Source organism: Halichondria panicea, chromosome 11, assembly GCF_963675165.1.
Source record: "Halichondria panicea chromosome 11, odHalPani1.1, whole genome shotgun sequence".
In the NCBI taxonomy this organism is placed as follows: domain Eukaryota; kingdom Metazoa; phylum Porifera; class Demospongiae; order Suberitida; family Halichondriidae; genus Halichondria; species Halichondria panicea.
This window is the reverse complement of record NC_087387.1, coordinates 5,987,365-6,006,484: the sequence shown is the minus strand read 5'-3', so window position 1 is coordinate 6,006,484 and position 19,120 is coordinate 5,987,365. Positions and strand designations below refer to the sequence as shown.

At 40.8% G+C, this 19,120-nt stretch overlaps 5 protein-coding genes and 1 long non-coding RNA gene across 15 annotated transcripts in view; 1 reads left to right on the top strand and 5 right to left on the bottom strand.

Annotated features, from left to right (window-relative positions):
• Window positions 1-19,120, top strand: part of LOC135344077 (nuclear pore complex protein Nup205-like) — a 189,771-nt gene that overhangs the window by 33,653 nt on the left and 136,998 nt on the right. The window lies entirely within an intron of this gene.
• Window positions 1-19,120, bottom strand: part of LOC135344131 (scavenger receptor cysteine-rich domain superfamily protein-like) — a gene marked incomplete in the record, with an annotated part of 804,697 nt that overhangs the window by 771,767 nt on the left and 13,810 nt on the right.
• LOC135344197 (uncharacterized) lies at window positions 330-2,956 on the bottom strand. The gene is made up of 7 exons (XM_064541374.1): window positions 2,857-2,956; window positions 2,603-2,779; window positions 2,385-2,537; window positions 2,156-2,323; window positions 2,004-2,108; window positions 1,283-1,957; window positions 330-976 (listed from the first exon to the last, which is right to left on the bottom strand). The coding sequence occupies exons 6-7, from the start codon at window positions 1,735-1,737 to the stop codon at window positions 430-432; spliced, it is 1,002 nt and encodes a 333-aa protein (XP_064397444.1). The 5' UTR covers window positions 1,738-1,957; window positions 2,004-2,108; window positions 2,156-2,323; window positions 2,385-2,537; window positions 2,603-2,779; window positions 2,857-2,956; the 3' UTR covers window positions 330-429.
• LOC135344119 (T-cell differentiation antigen CD6-like) lies at window positions 6,571-12,885 on the bottom strand. Of its 7 annotated transcripts, none has more exons than XM_064541224.1 (9): window positions 12,427-12,598; window positions 12,182-12,370; window positions 11,976-12,125; window positions 11,755-11,922; window positions 11,570-11,701; window positions 11,343-11,498; window positions 11,121-11,294; window positions 10,829-11,060; window positions 6,571-7,239 (listed from the first exon to the last, which is right to left on the bottom strand). In XM_064541224.1, exons 1-9 carry the CDS (start codon window positions 12,512-12,514, stop codon window positions 6,759-6,761), a joined length of 1,770 nt encoding a protein of 589 aa, XP_064397294.1. In that variant the 5' UTR covers window positions 12,515-12,598; the 3' UTR covers window positions 6,571-6,758. The 7 variants fall into 7 exon arrangements, with proteins under 7 accessions (XP_064397294.1, XP_064397290.1, XP_064397288.1 ...); XM_064541223.1 differs by lacking the exon at window positions 6,571-7,239 and adding an exon at window positions 9,848-10,596 and having other exon boundaries at window positions 12,185-12,370; window positions 12,427-12,885; XM_064541221.1 differs by lacking the exon at window positions 6,571-7,239 and adding an exon at window positions 9,857-10,596 and having other exon boundaries at window positions 12,427-12,871.
• On the bottom strand, window positions 13,080-16,116 carry LOC135344122 (T-cell differentiation antigen CD6-like). 3 transcript variants are annotated; one of them, XM_064541234.1, is made up of 9 exons: window positions 15,659-16,116; window positions 15,417-15,602; window positions 15,208-15,357; window positions 14,987-15,154; window positions 14,802-14,933; window positions 14,575-14,730; window positions 14,353-14,526; window positions 14,061-14,292; window positions 13,080-13,828 (listed from the first exon to the last, which is right to left on the bottom strand). In XM_064541234.1, exons 1-9 carry the CDS (start codon window positions 15,831-15,833, stop codon window positions 13,324-13,326), a joined length of 1,878 nt encoding a protein of 625 aa, XP_064397304.1. In that variant the 5' UTR covers window positions 15,834-16,116; the 3' UTR covers window positions 13,080-13,323. The 3 variants fall into 3 exon arrangements, with proteins under 3 accessions (XP_064397304.1, XP_064397302.1, XP_064397303.1); XM_064541232.1 differs by having other exon boundaries at window positions 13,090-13,828; window positions 15,414-15,602; window positions 15,659-16,103; XM_064541233.1 differs by having other exon boundaries at window positions 13,107-13,828; window positions 15,414-15,599; window positions 15,659-16,093.
• On the bottom strand, window positions 18,034-19,035 carry LOC135344249 (uncharacterized). Of its 2 annotated transcripts, none has more exons than XR_010397384.1 (5): window positions 18,887-19,035; window positions 18,627-18,815; window positions 18,429-18,578; window positions 18,212-18,379; window positions 18,034-18,165 (listed from the first exon to the last, which is right to left on the bottom strand). It is a non-coding gene; the product is annotated as an uncharacterized LOC135344249 (long non-coding RNA). The 2 variants fall into 2 exon arrangements; XR_010397383.1 differs by having other exon boundaries at window positions 18,627-18,812.

The following is a 19,120-nucleotide window of genomic DNA, read 5'->3' as shown; positions in this document are numbered from 1 at the left end:
GCAGAACAAATCTCAGATAAGCTTGCACCCCGACCTCCCGTCCTAACGGAAAGTCGGGCCAGGCCCAACTAGTTTGGGGCAGCCAGTATACGGAATAGCAAGTGACCGCATTTCAGGCCGAGTTAAACATCTATCTATAGCAATCCGTGCCAAACTAAATGGCTGGTATCAAGGTGGTCATTACGGCGTACTTTAGAGAGCCGGCACTGTGTATATGCTAACTCAATGTGTCTAGACTACAGGGACCAATACTCGTGAACTCAAAAATACAAATAAATAGTGGAAGGATGGCGTAATCAGTTTTACCATTAATTTACAATCGCCAAATTAAGCATATAATTTTATAGTCTTACTCAGCAAAAACACTATTTAAACTAACTGATGTGCAAATCAAGTCTCACATAATTATAACCGAACACCACCAGTGTGTCAACGCTTCAACCTCGAGTACTCCCCCTCCACTTCACACACAGCCGCCCCCTCCACTCCCCACACAGCCTCCCCAGGCATGGCCACATCATACATCGGGTGATTAGCACCTTTCTTCATCTTGTTCTCTTCCTCTCCACCAGTTTCTGGTTTATTTTCCCTCTTAGCTTTCTTATCAATAGCTGCGTACATATGCTCTTCTGCATTGTAAAACTCATCTTCACTCTTACTGGTCTCAACCTTCACTGATGGTGGGTTGGATGGTTTTGGTTTCTGTTTGATATCAGTAATGACATCATAGTCTCCAATTCCTTCATCGCTTGTAGTCACAGTATCGTAGTTAGTTGGGTTGGTTGGTTGGGAGAGTGACAGGTCGGGGCCAGCGTAATCGTAGGTAGCAGTTTCCATTTGTGACGTTTTGGATTTGACATTGTTAGTTGGGTCTGTAGGAGGTGGTTGAGTAGGTGTGGCTTCATTGTATACACATTCAATGACTTGTCCGAGTGAATAGTTGTCATCCGTGATAAGTGGATTGTTGGTTGTGGAACTAAATAGTGTGTGTTTGTGGGTGTGTATTTACCCAAAGCATGCATGCATGCTTTTGCTTTGAGTGCACATTGTTAGTGCATTTGGTTTGGCAAATTATTATTATTCGGAAACTGAAAGTGCTAGGAACGTTGTCATAATTATTATTATGTAGTATATACAACCAGCCATACTGAACAATGCTGTAAGCTTTTAAGTTGTTTACTGTTACTCGGTAAGTTTATAATTGATACAACTAAAGTACATTCGACATAATATATTTGCTTGAACGCTGTATAAGGAATGAGGTCAAATTCTTATTGCTTACCTAGTTGACTTTGTAGTGTTTGTTTTGTTCCTGTGCATGATGATGCATGTGCACATCCATCCCACTAGTGTAGCTAGCAGTAGAGCAAATAGCACTCCAATAATGGCTCCGAGCAGTGCTGTGTGGTTGTCAGGAGGTGTGCTTGTGGGTTGGATAGTGGTTACAGGTTCAGTGACCCGGCTCTGGGTGGTGGTAGTAGAGTCCAGACTTGTGTAATCTGTTAAAGAGGAGGCTGTAGTAGAGGCTATAATATTAGATGAACCTGTAGGCTCAATTATAGGAGGCTGTACTGTACATTCACTGGCATTGTTTGTTGGTTGTAATTGAGCCCAAGCCTGACAAACAACACCAAGGATATCACATCCCTGAATAAAGCATAGTTGGCAGCTTTGTAGGGTTATTGTGATATTACTACAGCAATAGCCTCTACTCTCTTCTCCATAGCTAGTAGCCATGGCACCTATGTGTTTGAAGTGTTGTGTGTTTTGGCTTATTAAAACTACCTTCTCTCAGAAAACCAGCTTGATAGCAAGCTGCTCCGGCAATTCCTTTTTGACGAAGATTGCAGACATGCAGATCCCCACACGCCATTGAAGCAAACCTCAACTCTCCCCTCCCGGTAGCTGTAACCATCAGTCAATCTAACTTGTCCATCATCATCACAGCTTTCCAGGTCTATTGAGAACACAATTATATATAGCATATATTATATAGCACTTACCAATGTTTTGGCATGAAATGCTCAATAGATCAAAGTTGTTTGTAGATTCTTCACAGGTCAGGGATCCACAAATAATTGAACAGTTGTAGACAGGCTTGGAAGATGCTATAGACTGATTGTCATGGTCTGTGCATGTGACATAGATTTCTTACCGTCACTGGTAATTTCGTTAAAGTCGAGTCTTCTACAAACTTCTCTTGCAACTTGTTGTGGCTGGCTAGTCTGCAGTATTCCCCAGCGTCCATCAGAGCACACCTCCACTTGACCTTGATGCTCAATAGATCCACCGACTAGTCTTACTCGCTCTTTGGGGAAAATAACTGCACAAGAAAGCTCTTATCACATGCAGAGAATACAAGTATATGTAGTGAGTGTGCTTACCTCTGTTGCATATGAGCTGCTCTCGCATTTTACAGTCAGTAGTAGTCTCTCTCACTTCACACTCTTGTAAGCTCTTTGCATCCATACTGCAGTTCCCAATTGTTACATGTGGTGCTTCACTTGTATACATAACTCTTGATGTTGATATCGATGCTGTGTGTTATCATGCATGAAGGTGCCTGATAAATGTTAGTTTGTAGTTTCGAGAATTATCTCACCACTTTCATCGTATTCTAGTTGTTTGCATACCAGTTTTTGCTCTGTGTCTGCCAACCTTTCCATGCATAGTGATATCCTCCTCCATACTCCACTAAAGCAGTACTCAGGAAGCCCTTTGATTGAAACACCATCATCTGTCTCCATTGATAGTCTGAGTGTGCTGTTAATACAATATGCTATAGGAGGTTTGAGAAGCATGCATATAAATTATAATTATAGTGTGTCTTTGTTACTATGATGCAACAATGTTTACCTGCTTGAGCTGTGACTTGTGAAGCTAGTAGAGCAAAGCTGATGAATAGTACAATAGCCATTCTCTTCAAATAGGAAGCTCACGATTATACCAATAGATATATACTGTGCCTATAATGCTCTTGTTTAAGCCTATATCTATGTTCGGTGTGCTCTTTTTGTCCATGAGTATATATAGTGGAAGTTTATTTTAGCTGCTGCAACAATAGCAAGATTGATATCAAGGTGTATACACCACGTTAAGGTTAGGGTAAACCATTGCTCGTTAATTATTCATGAGCTAGATCTAGTGATCGTGAGCAGCTAGAATGATAATTCATATAGCGGGTAATTTTCGGGGCAAACATTTCAGAATTACCAACTATACTTTTGTTTCAAGCCTCGGATAATAATTATAATGCATGAAGTATACCACCTTTAATGCAGGTGACTGTAGCTTTCCATGTGAGGAGGTGAGAACTACCTTATAAAGACACATAATTACATGCATGGGTGAGAGAAGGATTAATTTTAGTTTACAAAATTATTTTTGTATGACATTTTCGTACAATTTGTAGCTAGCAAAAACAATATTTAATGATGTGCAAATTAAAAGTACTTCAAGTCTCACATAATTATATAACCGAATACCAACAGTGCATGTATTAAAGTTTCAACCTCGAGTACTCCTCCTCCCCTCCACTCCTCACACAGCCGCCCCCTCCACTCCCCACACAGCTTCCCCAGGCATGGCCACATCATACACCGGCTGTTTAGCACCTTCCTTCGTCTTATTCTCTCCCTCTCTATTATTTGGCCCCTTTACAGCTGCTGCATACATATGAACCTCTGCATTGTAGAACTCATCATCACTCTTACTGGCCTCAACCTTCACTGGTGGTGGGTTGGATGGTTTCGGCTTGTTATGATCAATGACAGCATAGTCTCCAATTCCTTCATTGCTTGTATTCACAGTATTGGAAGTGGATGTTTTGGCTGTTTGGAAGAGCAACTGGTTGGGGTCAGCATAATCAGAGTCTATTTGTGATGTATGCGTTTTTGGCTTGCCCTCGTTAGCTGGGTCTGTAGGAGGTGGTTGAGTGGGTGTGGCTTCATCGTATATGCATTCAATGACTTGTCCGAGTGAATAGTTGTCATCCGTGATAAGTGGATTGTTGGTTGGAGAACTGAAGTAGGTGTGTGTGTGTGTGTGTGTGTGTGTGTGTGTGTGTGTGTGTGTGTGTGTGTGTGTGTGTGTGTGTGTGTGTGTGTGTGTGTGTGTGTGTGTGTAGGTGTATACATGTGTGTATGTGTGTGTGTGTAGGCGTATACATGTGTGTGTGTGTGTGGGTGTGTAGGTGTATACAGGGGCGAATCCAGCCAAAATTTATACGGGGGTTATAAAACAAAAGCATGCGTTAGCGCGCGCGCTAAATGTTTGACCACGCCCCTTAATTGAAATTGATATCATAGTAAACATGCACAAAGTATACTTACAAATCTACTGTCTACTACAGCTAGGTGCCTTGTCATAATACATGTATGGAATGGTATGTGTGGAATGAAAATTATTGTGTGTTTACTACTTAGTGTGTCACAAGCAACACAAGTGTAGGTTGAGCTAGTTTTTGTGAGTGTTTGGGAGGGTTGCAACCCCTGAAACCCACCCCCGGCCTAGATCTGGGCCTGGTATACATGATACATGATGTGTGTGCATGTGAGTGTGTATTTACGTACAACCCAAAGTATACATGTTTTTGCTAGAACTAACTTTGATTGAACAATGCTAGTGCATTTGATTTGGCCATTCGGAAAATGAAAGTGTAGGAACATTGTTGTCACGATTATGTAGTACAACAATGCTGTAAGCTTTAAGCTGTTTACTGTTATTCAGTAAGTTTATTGATGCAACTAAAGTACATTGGACATGTATTTGCTTAGTCTATCTGAACGCTGCATGTATAAGAAATGAGTTATCACTTACCTAGTTGACTTTGTAGTGTTGTTCCTATGCATGATGATGCATGTGCACATCCATCCCACTAGTGTAGCTAGCAGTAGAGCAAATAGCACTCCAATAATGGCTCCAAACAATACTGTGTGGTTGTCAGGAGGTGTGCTTGTTGTGGTACTGGCTACAACTTCAGTGCCCCCAGGGAGGCTCAGGATGGTAGTGGAGTCCAGACCTGTGTCCGTTACAGAGGAGGCTGTAGTAGATTGATTTGTAGGCTCAATCATAGGAGGCTGTACTGTACATTCATTGCCTATATTTGCAGGTTGTAAATTTTCCCAAGCCTGACAAACAACACCAAGGATATTTGTGCAAGAGTCGCTGCATATATTGCAGTTGAGAGTTGTATTTGTATTTAAACAGTTGCAGTGTGTCATTCTGTCACTGGTATCTCTCTCATAGCTTGTAACTACGGCACCTTTAAATGAGTTTATACATTAATGTGAGCATTTACCTATTCTTACGCATTTTATGTTTACCTTCTCTTGGAAACCCAGCTTGATAGCAAGCTGCTCCGGCGTTTCCTTCTCTACCATAATTGCAGACAGATCTCCACTGACCATTGAAGCAAACCTCAACTCTCCCCTCCCTGTAGCTGTAGCTATCAGCCAATCTAACTGTTCCATCACAGCTTTCCGAGTCTATTAGGAAAAACAATTATAATTATACATTCATATCTTATTATTTACCAAGAGGGTTGTGACATGAAACACTTAGATCAAAATTGTGTTCATTGTTGTTATAGATTCTTGACAGGTCAGGGATCCACAAATAATTGAACAGTTGTAGACAAATGCAGGTTCGGAAGATGAAACATTAGAAACTGCACGAGTATAATTATAGTTTTGTGTGAGATATATAGATTCTTACCGTTACTAGTTATTTCATTCATCTCGTTAAAGTTAAGTCTTTTGCAAACTTCTCTTGCAACTTGTTGTGGCTGGCTAGTCTGTACTTTTCCCCAGCGTCCATCAGAGCATACTTCTACTATACCGTCTTGACTTTCTTGACCTTGATGTACAGGGGATCCACCCACAAGTCTTACTCGCTCTTTGGGGCAGATAACTGTATAAAAAGCATTTGTGTATATTGCACAGAATATTGGACAGAAACACCATCATCTGCACCATTGCTAATTATATAGTCTGAGTTTAGTTATAATGCAATCTGCTAGGAGGTTTGATTGATGAGAAGCATGCATGCATAATAGTATCTGATTGCTACTATAATTATACATAATTATGATGCAACAATGTTTACCTGCTTGACCTGTGACTTGTGTAGCTAGTAGAGCAAAGCTGGTGAATAGTACAAGAGCCATTCTCTTCAAATAATTATGGAAGCTCAGGAATATATCAATAGATAGATACTGTGCCTATAATGCTCTTGTTCAATTTGAAGCCTATTTATCAATGTTGTGGTGCTTCCTTTCTATCCAGGAGTATAATTATAGTGGAAGTTTGTTTAAGCTAGAACAATAGCATAATTTAAAGATTGATATAAAGGCGTACACAATGTTAAGATTATCATTGCTCGTTAATTATTCATGAGCTATGTCTAGTAATCGTGAGTCATATAATTCATGTATATAGCAAGTAATTTTCGGGGAAAACATTTCAGAATTATCCGCTATACGGTATTGTTCAAGCCTCGGATAATATAATATACCACCTTTTAATGCAGGCTGAGGATTTAATATGGGTGAGGGAATTAAGGAATGGCTATAGCATTAATTTTACAATCGCCAAATTATTTTGTATGACATTTTTGTATAATTTTAGCTAGTCGTACTTAGCAAAAACATGAATCTGATGTTCAAATTAATAGTGCTTTAAGTCTCTAAACGAACACCAACAGTGCATGTATTAAAGTTTCAACCTCGAGTACGCGTACTCCTCCTCTCCCTCCACTCCTCACATAGCCGCCCCCTCCACTCCCCACACAGCTTCCCCGGGCATGGCCACATCATACACCGGCTGATTAGCACCTTTCTTCGTCTTATTCTCTTCCTCTCTATTATTCGGCCCCTTTACAGCTGCTGCATACATATGAACCTCTGCATTGTAGAACTCATCATCACTCTTACTGGCCTCAACCTTCACTGGTGGTGGGTTGGATGGTTTCGGCTTGTTATGATCAATGACAGCATAGTCTCCAATTCCATCATTGCTTGTGGTCACAGTATTGGAAGTGGATATTTTGGCTGTTTGGAAGAGTAACTGGTTGGGGTCAGCGTAATCAGTTTCCATGTGTGATGTGTGCATTTTTGGCTTGCCCTCGTTGCCTGGATCTGTAGGAGGTGGTTGAGTGGGTGTGGCTTCATCGTATACACATTCAATGACTTGTCCGAGTGAATAGTTGTCATCCGTGATAAGTGGATTGTTGGTTGCGGAACTGAAGTAGTGTATGTGTGTGTGTGGGAGTATACATGTGTGGGTGTGTGTGTAAGCGTATGCATGTGTGTGCATGTGGGTGTGTATATTTAGTATCATTTATCCAAAGCATATACATATACCATGTTGTTGCTAGAACTAACATTGAGTGCTCACTGCTAGTGCGGTGGATTTGGCCAATTTGGAAACTAAAAGAGCTCTTAGAGAACTTTATCATAATAATCAAACCATCACTCAGCTTATTTAGGCCATATTACTGCACACAATGCTGTAAGCTTTCCTAAGTGTATTGATACAAGTAAAGTACCTATAATTATGCTTAGTGTATTTGAACGCTGTATAAGGAATGAGTGCAAACAGTTATCACTTACCTAGTTGACTTTGTAGTGTTGTTCCTATGCACGACGATACATGTGCACATCCATCCCACTAGTGTAGCTAGCAGTAGAGCAAACAGCACTCCAATAATGGCTCCAAGCAGTGTAACTGTGTTGTTGACAGGGGATGTAAATGTGGGTTGGGTACTGACTGCGTGTTCAGTGCCAGTGATAGTGGAGTCTGTTATAGCAGTAGCTGTAGTAGGGACTATACATGTAGTAGAAGCTGTAGTAGAGGCAGGCTCAATCACAGGAGGCTGTTCTGTGCATTCACTGCTTATGTTTACGGGTTGTAAATGTTCCCAAGCCTGACAAACAACACTGAGAATATTATGGCAATTGGTGATCTCGCATGTAGTGCATTTGAGAGTTGTGTTCGTATCTAAACAGTTGCAGCTCATTCCGCCACTGGTTTCTCCTCCGTAGCTTGTAACCATCGCACCTTTGAATTTGAGTATTATTTGTTTTTCTATACGTACGCATTTTATGGCTTACCTTCTCTTGGAAACCCAGCTTGATAGCAAGCTGCTCCAGCAATTCCTTCTTGACCAAAATTGCAGACAGATAGCCACACGCCACCTGAACAAACCTCAACTTTCCCCTCTCTGTAGCTGTATCCATCAGTCAATCTAATTTCTTGCTTACAGCTGTCTAAGTGTATTAGGAACAACACAATAATTGATTACAACTGTGCCAGTTACGCCAGTATACTAAAAACTTACTATTAGAAATTGGACATGAAACGTTTAGATGAAAATGATGATTGTCGTAAGTAGATTCTTCACAGGTTAGTGTTCCCCTAAGAATTGAACAGTTGTAGGCAGGCTTGGAAGAAATTGATGTAACACTAGAAACTGAGAAATATAATTATTGTGTAGGTTTTATATAGGAGTAGGTTTATTCTTACAATTGGCTTCATCCTCGCCATTCAAGAGTCTTCTGCAAACTTCCCTTGCAATTTCAGTTGGATTTCTAGCATGCAGTGTTCCCCAGCGTCCATCAGAGCACACCTCCACTAGACCTTGATGTTCAGTAGATCCACCCACTAGTCTTACTCGTTCACTTGGGCAGGAAGCTGTTTAATACGAAGAAAGCTCTTGGTTATCACATAGAACAATTTGTATTTACCTCTGTTGCATCTGAGCTGCTCTCGCATTGTACAGTCAGTAGTCTCTCTCACTTCACATTCTTGTAAGCTCTTTGCATTAATACTGCAGTTCCCAATTGTTACAAATGGTTCTTCATCTGTATCCAGCTGCAGTCCTGGTAAAAGTGATGCTGTGCGACAGTATTATATACTTATATATCAAAAGGTGCTCGATCCAATATCTCACCACTTTTAGCACCGTATCCTAATTGTTTGCATGCTTGTTTTTGCTTTGTTTCTGCTTCTGCCCTCATTTCTCCATTAACCATGCATATCCTCCTCCATACTCCACTAAAGCAGTACTCAGGAAGCCCTTTGATTGAAGCACCATCATCTGTCTCCATCGATAGTCTGAGTGTGCTGTTAATGCAATCTGCTATAGGAGGTTTTGAGAAGCATGCATGTTTGTTACTATGATGCAACAATGTTTACCTGCTTGAGCTGTGACTTGTGTAGCTAGTAGAGCAAAGCTTATGAATAGTACAATAGCCATTCTCTTCAAATAATTATAGAAGCTCATGATTATACCAATAGATAGTATACTGTGCCTATAATGCTCTTGTTCAAGCCTATTTATCAATGTTCTGGGTGCTTCCTTTCTGTCCATGCATGAGTATATTATAAGTGGAAGTTTGTTTAAGTAACACTAGCATTTAATGATATCAAGGTGTATACACAACGTTAACGTTAGCATTGCTCATTAATTGTTCATGAGCTAGATCTAGTGATTGTGGGCAACTAGAATGAGCTGGAAGTCCAACTATAAGTCTCTATCCATTGGTATACAGCTGTGTATAATCTATATAGATTAATTTTTGGGGCAAACATTTCTGAATTACCCGCTATAGCCTATACGGTATTGATAAGTACCTCAGCTAGTCCTGTGTAGATGAGGGTGTTAACAGAATCAGGTCCGGTTTCGAAGCTATCTTTGATTGTACATAACTAGTGTTGGGAATGTTCAATTTCCAAGCTAAAGATGACTAGCTGTTTGGTAGTGCTACAATATGGTATGTTTAGACTAATGTATTTCGGGCCCAAATTGTCCATGGGCAAATCTGGCGGAGCTGATTGTCACGTGTGTTGCGAACGTCCGAGAGCGGCTGCGCTAGTAGACTACCGATCTTCGTCGGACGTCAATAATCGTCAGCTAAAAGTGCGTATTGAGTGTCAGTATTGCTAATGAAATAGTGCATACTCAGCAAAAACAAATACAAAGAAATCTGATGTGCAAATAATGTTTGAGCTATCGTGCAATAATTGTTTGCTTCACAACCTCGTGTCTTCCTCTGAGCCCTCCACTTCCCACACAGCCGCCCCCTCCATTCTTCACACAGGCCTGAGCACACTATATACAGACTCTTTCTTCGTCTTGTTCTCTTCCAGTCCATCAGTTTCTGCATTCCTTGATTTATTGTCCCTCTTAGCTTTCATATCAGTACCTATACACATATGCTCCTCTGCATTGTAGAACTCATCTTCTCCCTTACTGGCCTCAACCTTCACTGGTGGTGGGTTGGATGGTTTTGGTTTCTGTTTCGGCTTGTTATTATCAATGACATCATAGTCTCCAATTCCTTCATCGCTTGTGCTCACAGTATTGTAGCTAGATGGGTTGATTGCTTGCGAGAGTAACTGGTTGGGGCCAGCGTAACTATCGTAGGTAGCACATTCCACGTGTATTATTTGTGTTTTAGACTCGCACTCGTTAGTTGCATCGTTACTGGGGCTTGTAGGTGGTGGTTTAGTGGGCGTGGCTTCATAGTATGAAGAGTCAATGACTTGTGCCAGTGAATAGTTGTCATCCGTAGTTATTGGATCCTTGATTGTAGAACTGTGTGTGTGTGTGTGTGTGTGTGTGTGTGTGTGTGTGTGTGTGTGCATGTGTGTGTACGTGTGTTTCCTAGCCCTCTCCCTCCATAATTAATATTTATAGAGTCTACTGCAAATAATATTATAGTATTGTGTAAGCTTTTAAACATTATTGATGCAAGTAAAGTACCTATAATTTTGCTTTGTGTATTTGAACGCTGTATAAGGAATGAGTGCAAACAGTTATCACTTACCTAGTTGACTTTGTAGTGTTGTTCCTATGCATGATGATGCATGTGCACATCCATCCCACTAGTGTAGCTAGCAGTAGAGTAAATAGCACTCCAATAATGGCTCCAAACAATACTGTGTTGTTGTCAGGGGATGTGATTGTGAGTTGGGTACTGGTTACAAGTTCAGTGCCCTGGCTCAGGGTCGTAGAGTCCAGACTTGTGAACTCTGTTACAGAGAGGGGTGTAGTAGAGACTGTATAGTAAGAGTTATAGTGTATAGGGACTGTGGTAAATTGACGGTGGCTGTACTTACATTCACTGGCATTGTTTGCAGGTTGTAAATGGTCCCAAACCTGACAAACAACACCGAGCATGTAAATGCAAGCAACTTCCTTGCATGAAATACAGTTGAGATTTGTGTTTGTAACGAAACAGCAGCAGCTAATTCTGTCAGTGGTTTCTCTCCTATAGCTTGTAACCATGGCTCCTGTGAGTTAGTTTTTGTTTATCTAAGTATGCATTTTATATGGCTTACCTTCCCTTGGAAACCCAGCTTGATAGCAAGCTGCTCCAGCAATTCCTTCTTGACCAAAATTGCAGACAGATCGCCACACGCCACCTGAACAAACCTCAACTCTCCCCTCCCTGTAGCTGTATCCATCAGTCAATCTAACTTCTTGCTTGCAGCTGTCTAAGTGTATTAGGAACAACACAATAATTGATTACAACTGTGCCAGTTACGCCAGTATACTAAAAACTTACTATTAGAAATTGGACATGAAACGTTTAGATGAAAATGATGATTGTCGTAAGTAGATTCTTCACAGGTTAGTGTTCCCCTAAGAATTGAACAGTTGTAGGCAGGCTTGGAAGAAATTGATGTAACACTAGAAACTGAGAAATATAATTATTGTGTAGGTTTTATATAGGAGTAGGTTTATTCTTACAATTGGCTTCATCCTCGCCATTCAAGAGTCTTCTGCAAACTTCCCTTGCAATTTCAGTTGGATTTCTAGCATGCAGTGTTCCCCAGCGTCCATCAGAGCACACCTCCACTAGACCTTGATGTTCAGTAGATCCACCCACTAGTCTTACTCGTTCACTTGGGCAGGAAGCTGTTTAATACGAAGAAAGCTCTTGGTTATCACATAGAACAATTTGTATTTACCTCTGTTGCATCTGAGCTGCTCTCGCATTGTACAGTCAGTAGTCTCTCTCACTTCACATTCTTGTAAGCTCTTTGCATTAATACTGCAGTTCCCAATTGTTACAAATGGTTCTTCATCTGTATCCAGCTGCAGTCCTGGTAAAAGTGATGCTGTGCGACAGTATTATATACTTATATATCAAAAGGTGCTCGATCCAATATCTCACCACTTTTAGCACCGTATCCTAATTGTTTGCATGCTTGTTTTTGCTTTGTTTCTGCTTCTGCCCTCATTTCTCCATTAACCATGCATATCCTCCTCCATACTCCACTAAAGCAGTACTCAGGAAGCCCTTTGATTGAAGCACCATCATCTGTCTCCATCGATAGTCTGAGTGTGCTGTTAATGCAATCTGCTATAGGAGGTTTTGAGAAGCATGCATGTTTGTTACTATGATGCAACAATGTTTACCTGCTTGAGCTGTGACTTGTGTAGCTAGTAGAGCAAAGCTTATGAATAGTACAATAGCCATTCTCTTCAAATAATTATAGAAGCTCATGATTATACCAATAGATAGTATACTGTGCCTATAATGCTCTTGTTCAAGCCTATTTATCAATGTTCTGGGTGCTTCCTTTCTGTCCATGCATGAGTATATTATAAGTGGAAGTTTGTTTAAGTAACACTAGCATTTAATGATATCAAGGTGTATACACAACGTTAACGTTAGCATTGCTCATTAATTGTTCATGAGCTAGATCTAGTGATTGTGGGCAACTAGAATGAGCTGGAAGTCCAACTATAAGTCTCTATCCATTGGTATACAGCTGTGTATAATCTATATAGATTAATTTTTGGGGCAAACATTTCTGAATTACCCGCTATAGCCTATACGGTATTGATAAGTACCTCAGCTAGTCCTGTGTAGATGAGGGTGTTAACAGAATCAGGTCCGGTTTCGAAGCTATCTTTGATTGTACATAACTAGTGTTGGGAATGTTCAATTTCCAAGCTAAAGATGACTAGCTGTTTGGTAGTGCTACAATATGGTATGTTTAGACTAATGTATTTCGGGCCCAAATTGTCCATGGGCAAATCTGGCGGAGCTGATTGTCACGTGTGTTGCGAACGTCCGAGAGCGGCTGCGCTAGTAGACTACCGATCTTCGTCGGACGTCAATAATCGTCAGCTAAAAGTGCGTATTGAGTGTCAGTATTGCTAATGAAATAGTGCATACTCAGCAAAAACAAATACAAAGAAATCTGATGTGCAAATAATGTTTGAGCTATCGTGCAATAATTGTTTGCTTCACAACCTCGTGTCTTCCTCTGAGCCCTCCACTTCCCACACAGCCGCCCCCTCCATTCTTCACACAGGCCTGAGCACACTATATACAGACTCTTTCTTCGTCTTGTTCTCTTCCAGTCCATCAGTTTCTGCATTCCTTGATTTATTGTCCCTCTTAGCTTTCATATCAGTACCTATACACATATGCTCCTCTGCATTGTAGAACTCATCTTCTCCCTTACTGGCCTCAACCTTCACTGGTGGTGGGTTGGATGGTTTTGGTTTCTGTTTCGGCTTGTTATTATCAATGACATCATAGTCTCCAATTCCTTCATCGCTTGTGCTCACAGTATTGTAGCTAGATGGGTTGATTGCTTGCGAGAGTAACTGGTTGGGGCCAGCGTAACTATCGTAGGTAGCACATTCCACGTGTATTATTTGTGTTTTAGACTCGCACTCGTTAGTTGCATCGTTACTGGGGCTTGTAGGTGGTGGTTTAGTGGGCGTGGCTTCATAGTATGAAGAGTCAATGACTTGTGCCAGTGAATAGTTGTCATCCGTAGTTATTGGATCCTTGATTGTAGAACTGTGTGTGTGTGTGTGTGTGTGTGTGTGTGTGTGTGTGTGTGTGTGCATGTGTGTGTACGTGTGTTTCCTAGCCCTCTCCCTCCATAATTAATATTTATAGAGTCTACTGCAAATAATATTATAGTATTGTGTAAGCTTTTAAACATTATTGATGCAAGTAAAGTACCTATAATTTTGCTTTGTGTATTTGAACGCTGTATAAGGAATGAGTGCAAACAGTTATCACTTACCTAGTTGACTTTGTAGTGTTGTTCCTATGCATGATGATGCATGTGCACATCCATCCCACTAGTGTAGCTAGCAGTAGAGTAAATAGCACTCCAATAATGGCTCCAAACAATACTGTGTTGTTGTCAGGGGATGTGATTGTGAGTTGGGTACTGGTTACAAGTTCAGTGCCCTGGCTCAGGGTCGTAGAGTCCAGACTTGTGAACTCTGTTACAGAGAGGGGTGTAGTAGAGACTGTATAGTAAGAGTTATAGTGTATAGGGACTGTGGTAAATTGACGGTGGCTGTACTTACATTCACTGGCATTGTTTGCAGGTTGTAAATGGTCCCAAACCTGACAAACAACACCGAGCATGTAAATGCAAGCAACTTCCTTGCATGAAATACAGTTGAGATTTGTGTTTGTAACGAAACAGCAGCAGCTAATTCTGTCAGTGGTTTCTCTCCTATAGCTTGTAACCATGGCTCCTGTGAGTTAGTTTTTGTTTATCTAAGTATGCATTTTATATGGCTTACCTTCCCTTGGAAACCCAGCTTGATAGCAAGCTGCTCCAGCAATTCCTTCTTGACCAAAATTGCAGACAGATCGCCACACGCCACCTGAACAAACCTCAACTCTCCCCTCCCTGTAGCTGTATCCATCAGTCAATCTAACTTCTTGCTTGCAGCTGTCTAAGTGTATTAGGAACAACACAATAATTGATTACAACTGTGCCAGTTACGCCAGTATACTAAAAACTTACTATTAGAAATTGGACATGAAACGTTTAGATGAAAATGATGATTGTCGTAAGTAGATTCTTCACAGGTTAGTGTTCCCCTAAGAATTGAACAGTTGTAGGCAGGCTTGGAAGAAATTGATGTAACACTAGAAACTGAGAAATATAATTATTGTGTAGGTTTTATATAGGAGTAGGTTTATTCTTACAATTGGCTTCATCCTCGCCATTCAAGAGTCTTCTGCAAACTTCCCTTGCAATTTCAGTTGGATTTCTAGCATGCAGTGTTCCCCAGCGTCCATCAGAGCACACCTCCACTAGACCTTGATGTTCAGTAGATCCACCCACTAGTCTTACTCGTTCACTTGGGCAGGAAGCTGTTTAATACGAAGAAAGCTCTTGGTTATCACATAGAACAATTTGTATTTACCTCTGTTGCATCTGAGCTGCTCTCGCATTGTACAGTCAGTAGTCTCTCTCACTTCACATTCTTGTAAGCTCTTTGCATTAATACTGCAGTTCCCAATTGTTACAAATGGTTCTTCATCTGTATCCAGCTGCAGTCCTGGTAAAAGTGATGCTGTGCGACAGTATTATATACTTATATATCAAAAGGTGCTCGATCCAATATCTCACCACTTTTAGCACCGTATCCTAATTGTTTGCATGCTTGTTTTTGCTTTGTTTCTGCTTCTGCCCTCATTTCTCCATTAACCATGCATATCCTCCTCCATACTCCACTAAAGCAGTACTCAGGAAGCCCTTTGATTGAAGCACCATCATCTGTCTCCATCGATAGTCTGAGTGTGCTGTTAATGCAATCTGCTATAGGAGGTTTTGAGAAGCATGCATGTTTGTTACTATGATGCAACAATGTTTACCTGCTTGAGCTGTGACTTGTGTAGCTAGTAGAGCAAAGCTTATGAATAGTACAATAGCCATTCTCTTCAAATAATTATAGAAGCTCATGATTATACCAATAGATAGTATACTGTGCCTATAATGCTCTTGTTCAAGCCTATTTATCAATGTTCTGGGTGCTTCCTTTCTGTCCATGCATGAGTATATTATAAGTGGAAGTTTGTTTAAGTAACACTAGCATTTAATGATATCAAGGTGTATACACAACGTTAACGTTAGCATTGCTCATTAATTGTTCATGAGCTAGATCTAGTGATTGTGGGCAACTAGAATGAGCTGGAAGTCCAACTATAAGTCTCTATCCATTGGTATACAGCTGTGTATAATCTATATAGATTAATTTTTGGGGCAAACATTTCTGAATTACCCGCTATAGCCTATACGGTATTGATAAGTACCTCAGCTAGTCCTGTGTAGATGAGGGTGTTAACAGAATCAGGTCCGGTTTCGAAGCTATCTTTGATTGTACATAACTAGTGTTGGGAATGTTCAATTTCCAAGCTAAAGATGACTAGCTGTTTGGTAGTGCTACAATATGGTATGTTTAGACTAATGTATTTCGGGCCCAAATTGTCCATGGGCAAATCTGGCGGAGCTGATTGTCACGTGTGTTGCGAACGTCCGAGAGCGGCTGCGCTAGTAGACTACCGATCTTCGTCGGACGTCAATAATCGTCAGCTAAAAGTGCGTATTGAGTGTCAGTATTGCTAATGAAATAGTGCATACTCAGCAAAAACAAATACAAAGAAATCTGATGTGCAAATAATGTTTGAGCTATCGTGCAATAATTGTTTGCTTCACAACCTCGTGTCTTCCTCTGAGCCCTCCACTTCCCACACAGCCGCCCCCTCCATTCTTCACACAGGCCTGAGCACACTATATACAGACTCTTTCTTCGTCTTGTTCTCTTCCAGTCCATCAGTTTCTGCATTCCTTGATTTATTGTCCCTCTTAGCTTTCATATCAGTACCTATACACATATGCTCCTCTGCATTGTAGAACTCATCTTCTCCCTTACTGGCCTCAACCTTCACTGGTGGTGGGTTGGATGGTTTTGGTTTCTGTTTCGGCTTGTTATTATCAATGACATCATAGTCTCCAATTCCTTCATCGCTTGTGCTCACAGTATTGTAGCTAGATGGGTTGATTGCTTGCGAGAGTAACTGGTTGGGGCCAGCGTAACTATCGTAGGTAGCACATTCCACGTGTATTATTTGTGTTTTAGACTCGCACTCGTTAGTTGCATCGTTACTGGGGCTTGTAGGTGGTGGTTTAGTGGGCGTGGCTTCATAGTATGAAGAGTCAATGACTTGTGCCAGTGAATAGTTGTCATCCGTAGTTATTGGATCCTTGATTGTAGAACTGTGTGTGTGTGTGTGTGTGTGTGTGTGTGTGTGTGTGTGTGTGTGCATGTGTGTGTACGTGTGTTTCCTAGCCCTCTCCCTCCATAATTAATATTTATAGAGTCTACTGCAAATAATATTATAGTATTGTGTAAGCTTTTAAACATTATTGATGCAAGTAAAGTACCTATAATTTTGCTTTGTGTATTTGAACGCTGTATAAGGAATGAGTGCAAACAGTTATCACTTACCTAGTTGACTTTGTAGTGTTGTTCCTATGCATGATGATGCATGTGCACATCCATCCCACTAGTGTAGCTAGCAGTAGAGTAAATAGCACTCCAATAATGGCTCCAAACAATACTGTGTTGTTGTCAGGGGATGTGATTGTGAGTTGGGTACTGGTTACAAGTTCAGTGCCCTGGCTCAGGGTCGTAGAGTCCAGACTTGTGAACTCTGTTACAGAGAGGGGTGTAGTAGAGACTGTATAGTAAGAGTTATAGTGTATAGGGACTGTGGTAAATTGACGGTGGCTGTACTTACATTCACTGGCATTGTTTGCAGGTTGTAAATGGTCCCAAACCTGACAAACAACACCGAGCATGTAAATGCAAGCAACTTCCTTGCATGAAATACAGTTGAGATTTGTGTTTGTAACGAAACAGCAGCAGCTAATTCTGTCAGTGGTTTCTCTCCTATAGCTTGTAACCATGGCTCCTGTGAGTTAGTTTTTGTTTATCTAAGTATGCATTTTATATGGCTTACCTTCCCTTGGAAACCCAGCTTGATAGCAAGCTGCTCCAGCAATTCCTTCTTGACCAAAATTGCAGACAGATCGCCACACGCCACCTGAACAAACCTCAACTCTCCCCTCCCTGTAGCTGTATCCATCAGTCAATCTAACTTCTTGCTTGCAGCTGTCTAAGTGTATTAGGAACAACACAATAATTGATTACAACTGTGCCAGTTACGCCAGTATACTAAAAACTTACTATTAGAAATTGGACATGAAACGTTTAGATGAAAATGATGATTGTCGTAAGTAGATTCTTCACAGGTTAGTGTTCCCCTAAGAATTGAACAGTTGTAGGCAGGCTTGGAAGAAATTGATGTAACACTAGAAACTGAGAAATATAAGTAGGTTTTATATAGGAGTAGGTTTATTCTTACAATTGGCTTCATCCTCGCCATTCACGAGTCTTCTGCAAACTTCCCTTGCAATTTCAGTTGGATTTCTAGCATGCAGTGTTCCCCAGCGTCCATCAGAGCACACCTCCACTAGACCTTAATGCTCAGTAGATCCACCCACTAGTCTTACTCGTTCACTTGGGCAGGTAGCTGTTAGGAAGAAAGCTCTTGGTTATCACATAGAACAATTTGTATTTACCTCTGTTGCATCTGAGCTGCTCTCGCATTGTACAGTCAGTAGTCTCTCTCACTTCACATTCTTGTAAGCTCTTTGCATTAATACTGCAGTTCCCAATTGTTACAAATGGTTCTTCATCTGTACCCAGCTGCAGTCCTGGTAAAAGTGATGCTGTGCGACAGTATTATATATCAAAAGGTGCTCGATCCAATATCTCACCACTTTTAGTGCTGTATCCTAATTGTTTGCATGCTTGTTTTTGCTTTCTTTCTGCTTCTGCCCTCATTTCTCCATTAACCATGCATATCCTCCTCCATACTCCACTATAGCAATACTCAGGAAGCCCTTTGATAGAAACACCAATATCTGTCTCCATTGGTAGTCTGAGTGTGCTGTTAATGCAATCTGCTAGGAGGTTTTGAGAAGCATGCATATATAATTATAGTGTGTCTTTGTTACTATGATGCAACAATGTTTACCTGCTTGAGCTGTGACTTGTGTAGCTAGTAGAGCAAAGCTGATGAATAGTACAATAGCCATTCTCTTCAAATAATTATGGAAGCTCACGATTATACCAATAGATAGTAATACTGTGCCTATAATGCTCTTGTTCAAGCCTATTTATCAATGTTCTGGGTGCTTCCTTTCTGTCCATGAGTATAGTGGAAGTTTGTTTAAGCTGCAACAACAGATTGATATAAAGGTTATAGGGT

Bases quoted from the DNA above. Each gene is read 5' to 3' on its own strand.
- LOC135344197 (XM_064541374.1), bottom strand. From the start codon at position 1,737: ATGGCTACTAGCTATGGAGAAGAGAGTAGAGGCTATTGCTGTAGTAAT. The intron at 977-1,282 runs GTAAGCAATAAG...CACACTATTTAG, and splicing joins AACACTACAAAGTCAACTAG to TTCCACAACCAACAATCCAC.
- LOC135344119 (XM_064541221.1), bottom strand. From the start codon at position 12,601: ATGGACAGAAAGGAAGCACCCAGAACATTGATAAATAGGCTTGAACAA. The intron at 12,126-12,181 runs GTGAGATATTGG...ACTGTCGCACAG, and splicing joins AGGATACGGTGCTAAAAGTG to CATCACTTTTACCAGGACTG. The intron at 11,923-11,975 runs GTAAATACAAAT...CGTATTAAACAG, and splicing joins GCAGCTCAGATGCAACAGAG to CTTCCTGCCCAAGTGAACGA.
- LOC135344122 (XM_064541232.1), bottom strand. From the start codon at position 15,833: ATGGACAGAAAGGAAGCACCCAGAACATTGATAAATAGGCTTGAACAA. The intron at 15,603-15,658 runs GTAAACATTGTT...AACCTCCTATAG, and splicing joins ACAAGTCACAGCTCAAGCAG to CAGATTGCATTAACAGCACA. The intron at 14,293-14,352 runs GTAAGTACAGCC...CTTACTATACAG, and splicing joins TGCAAACAATGCCAGTGAAT to TCTCTACTACACCCCTCTCT.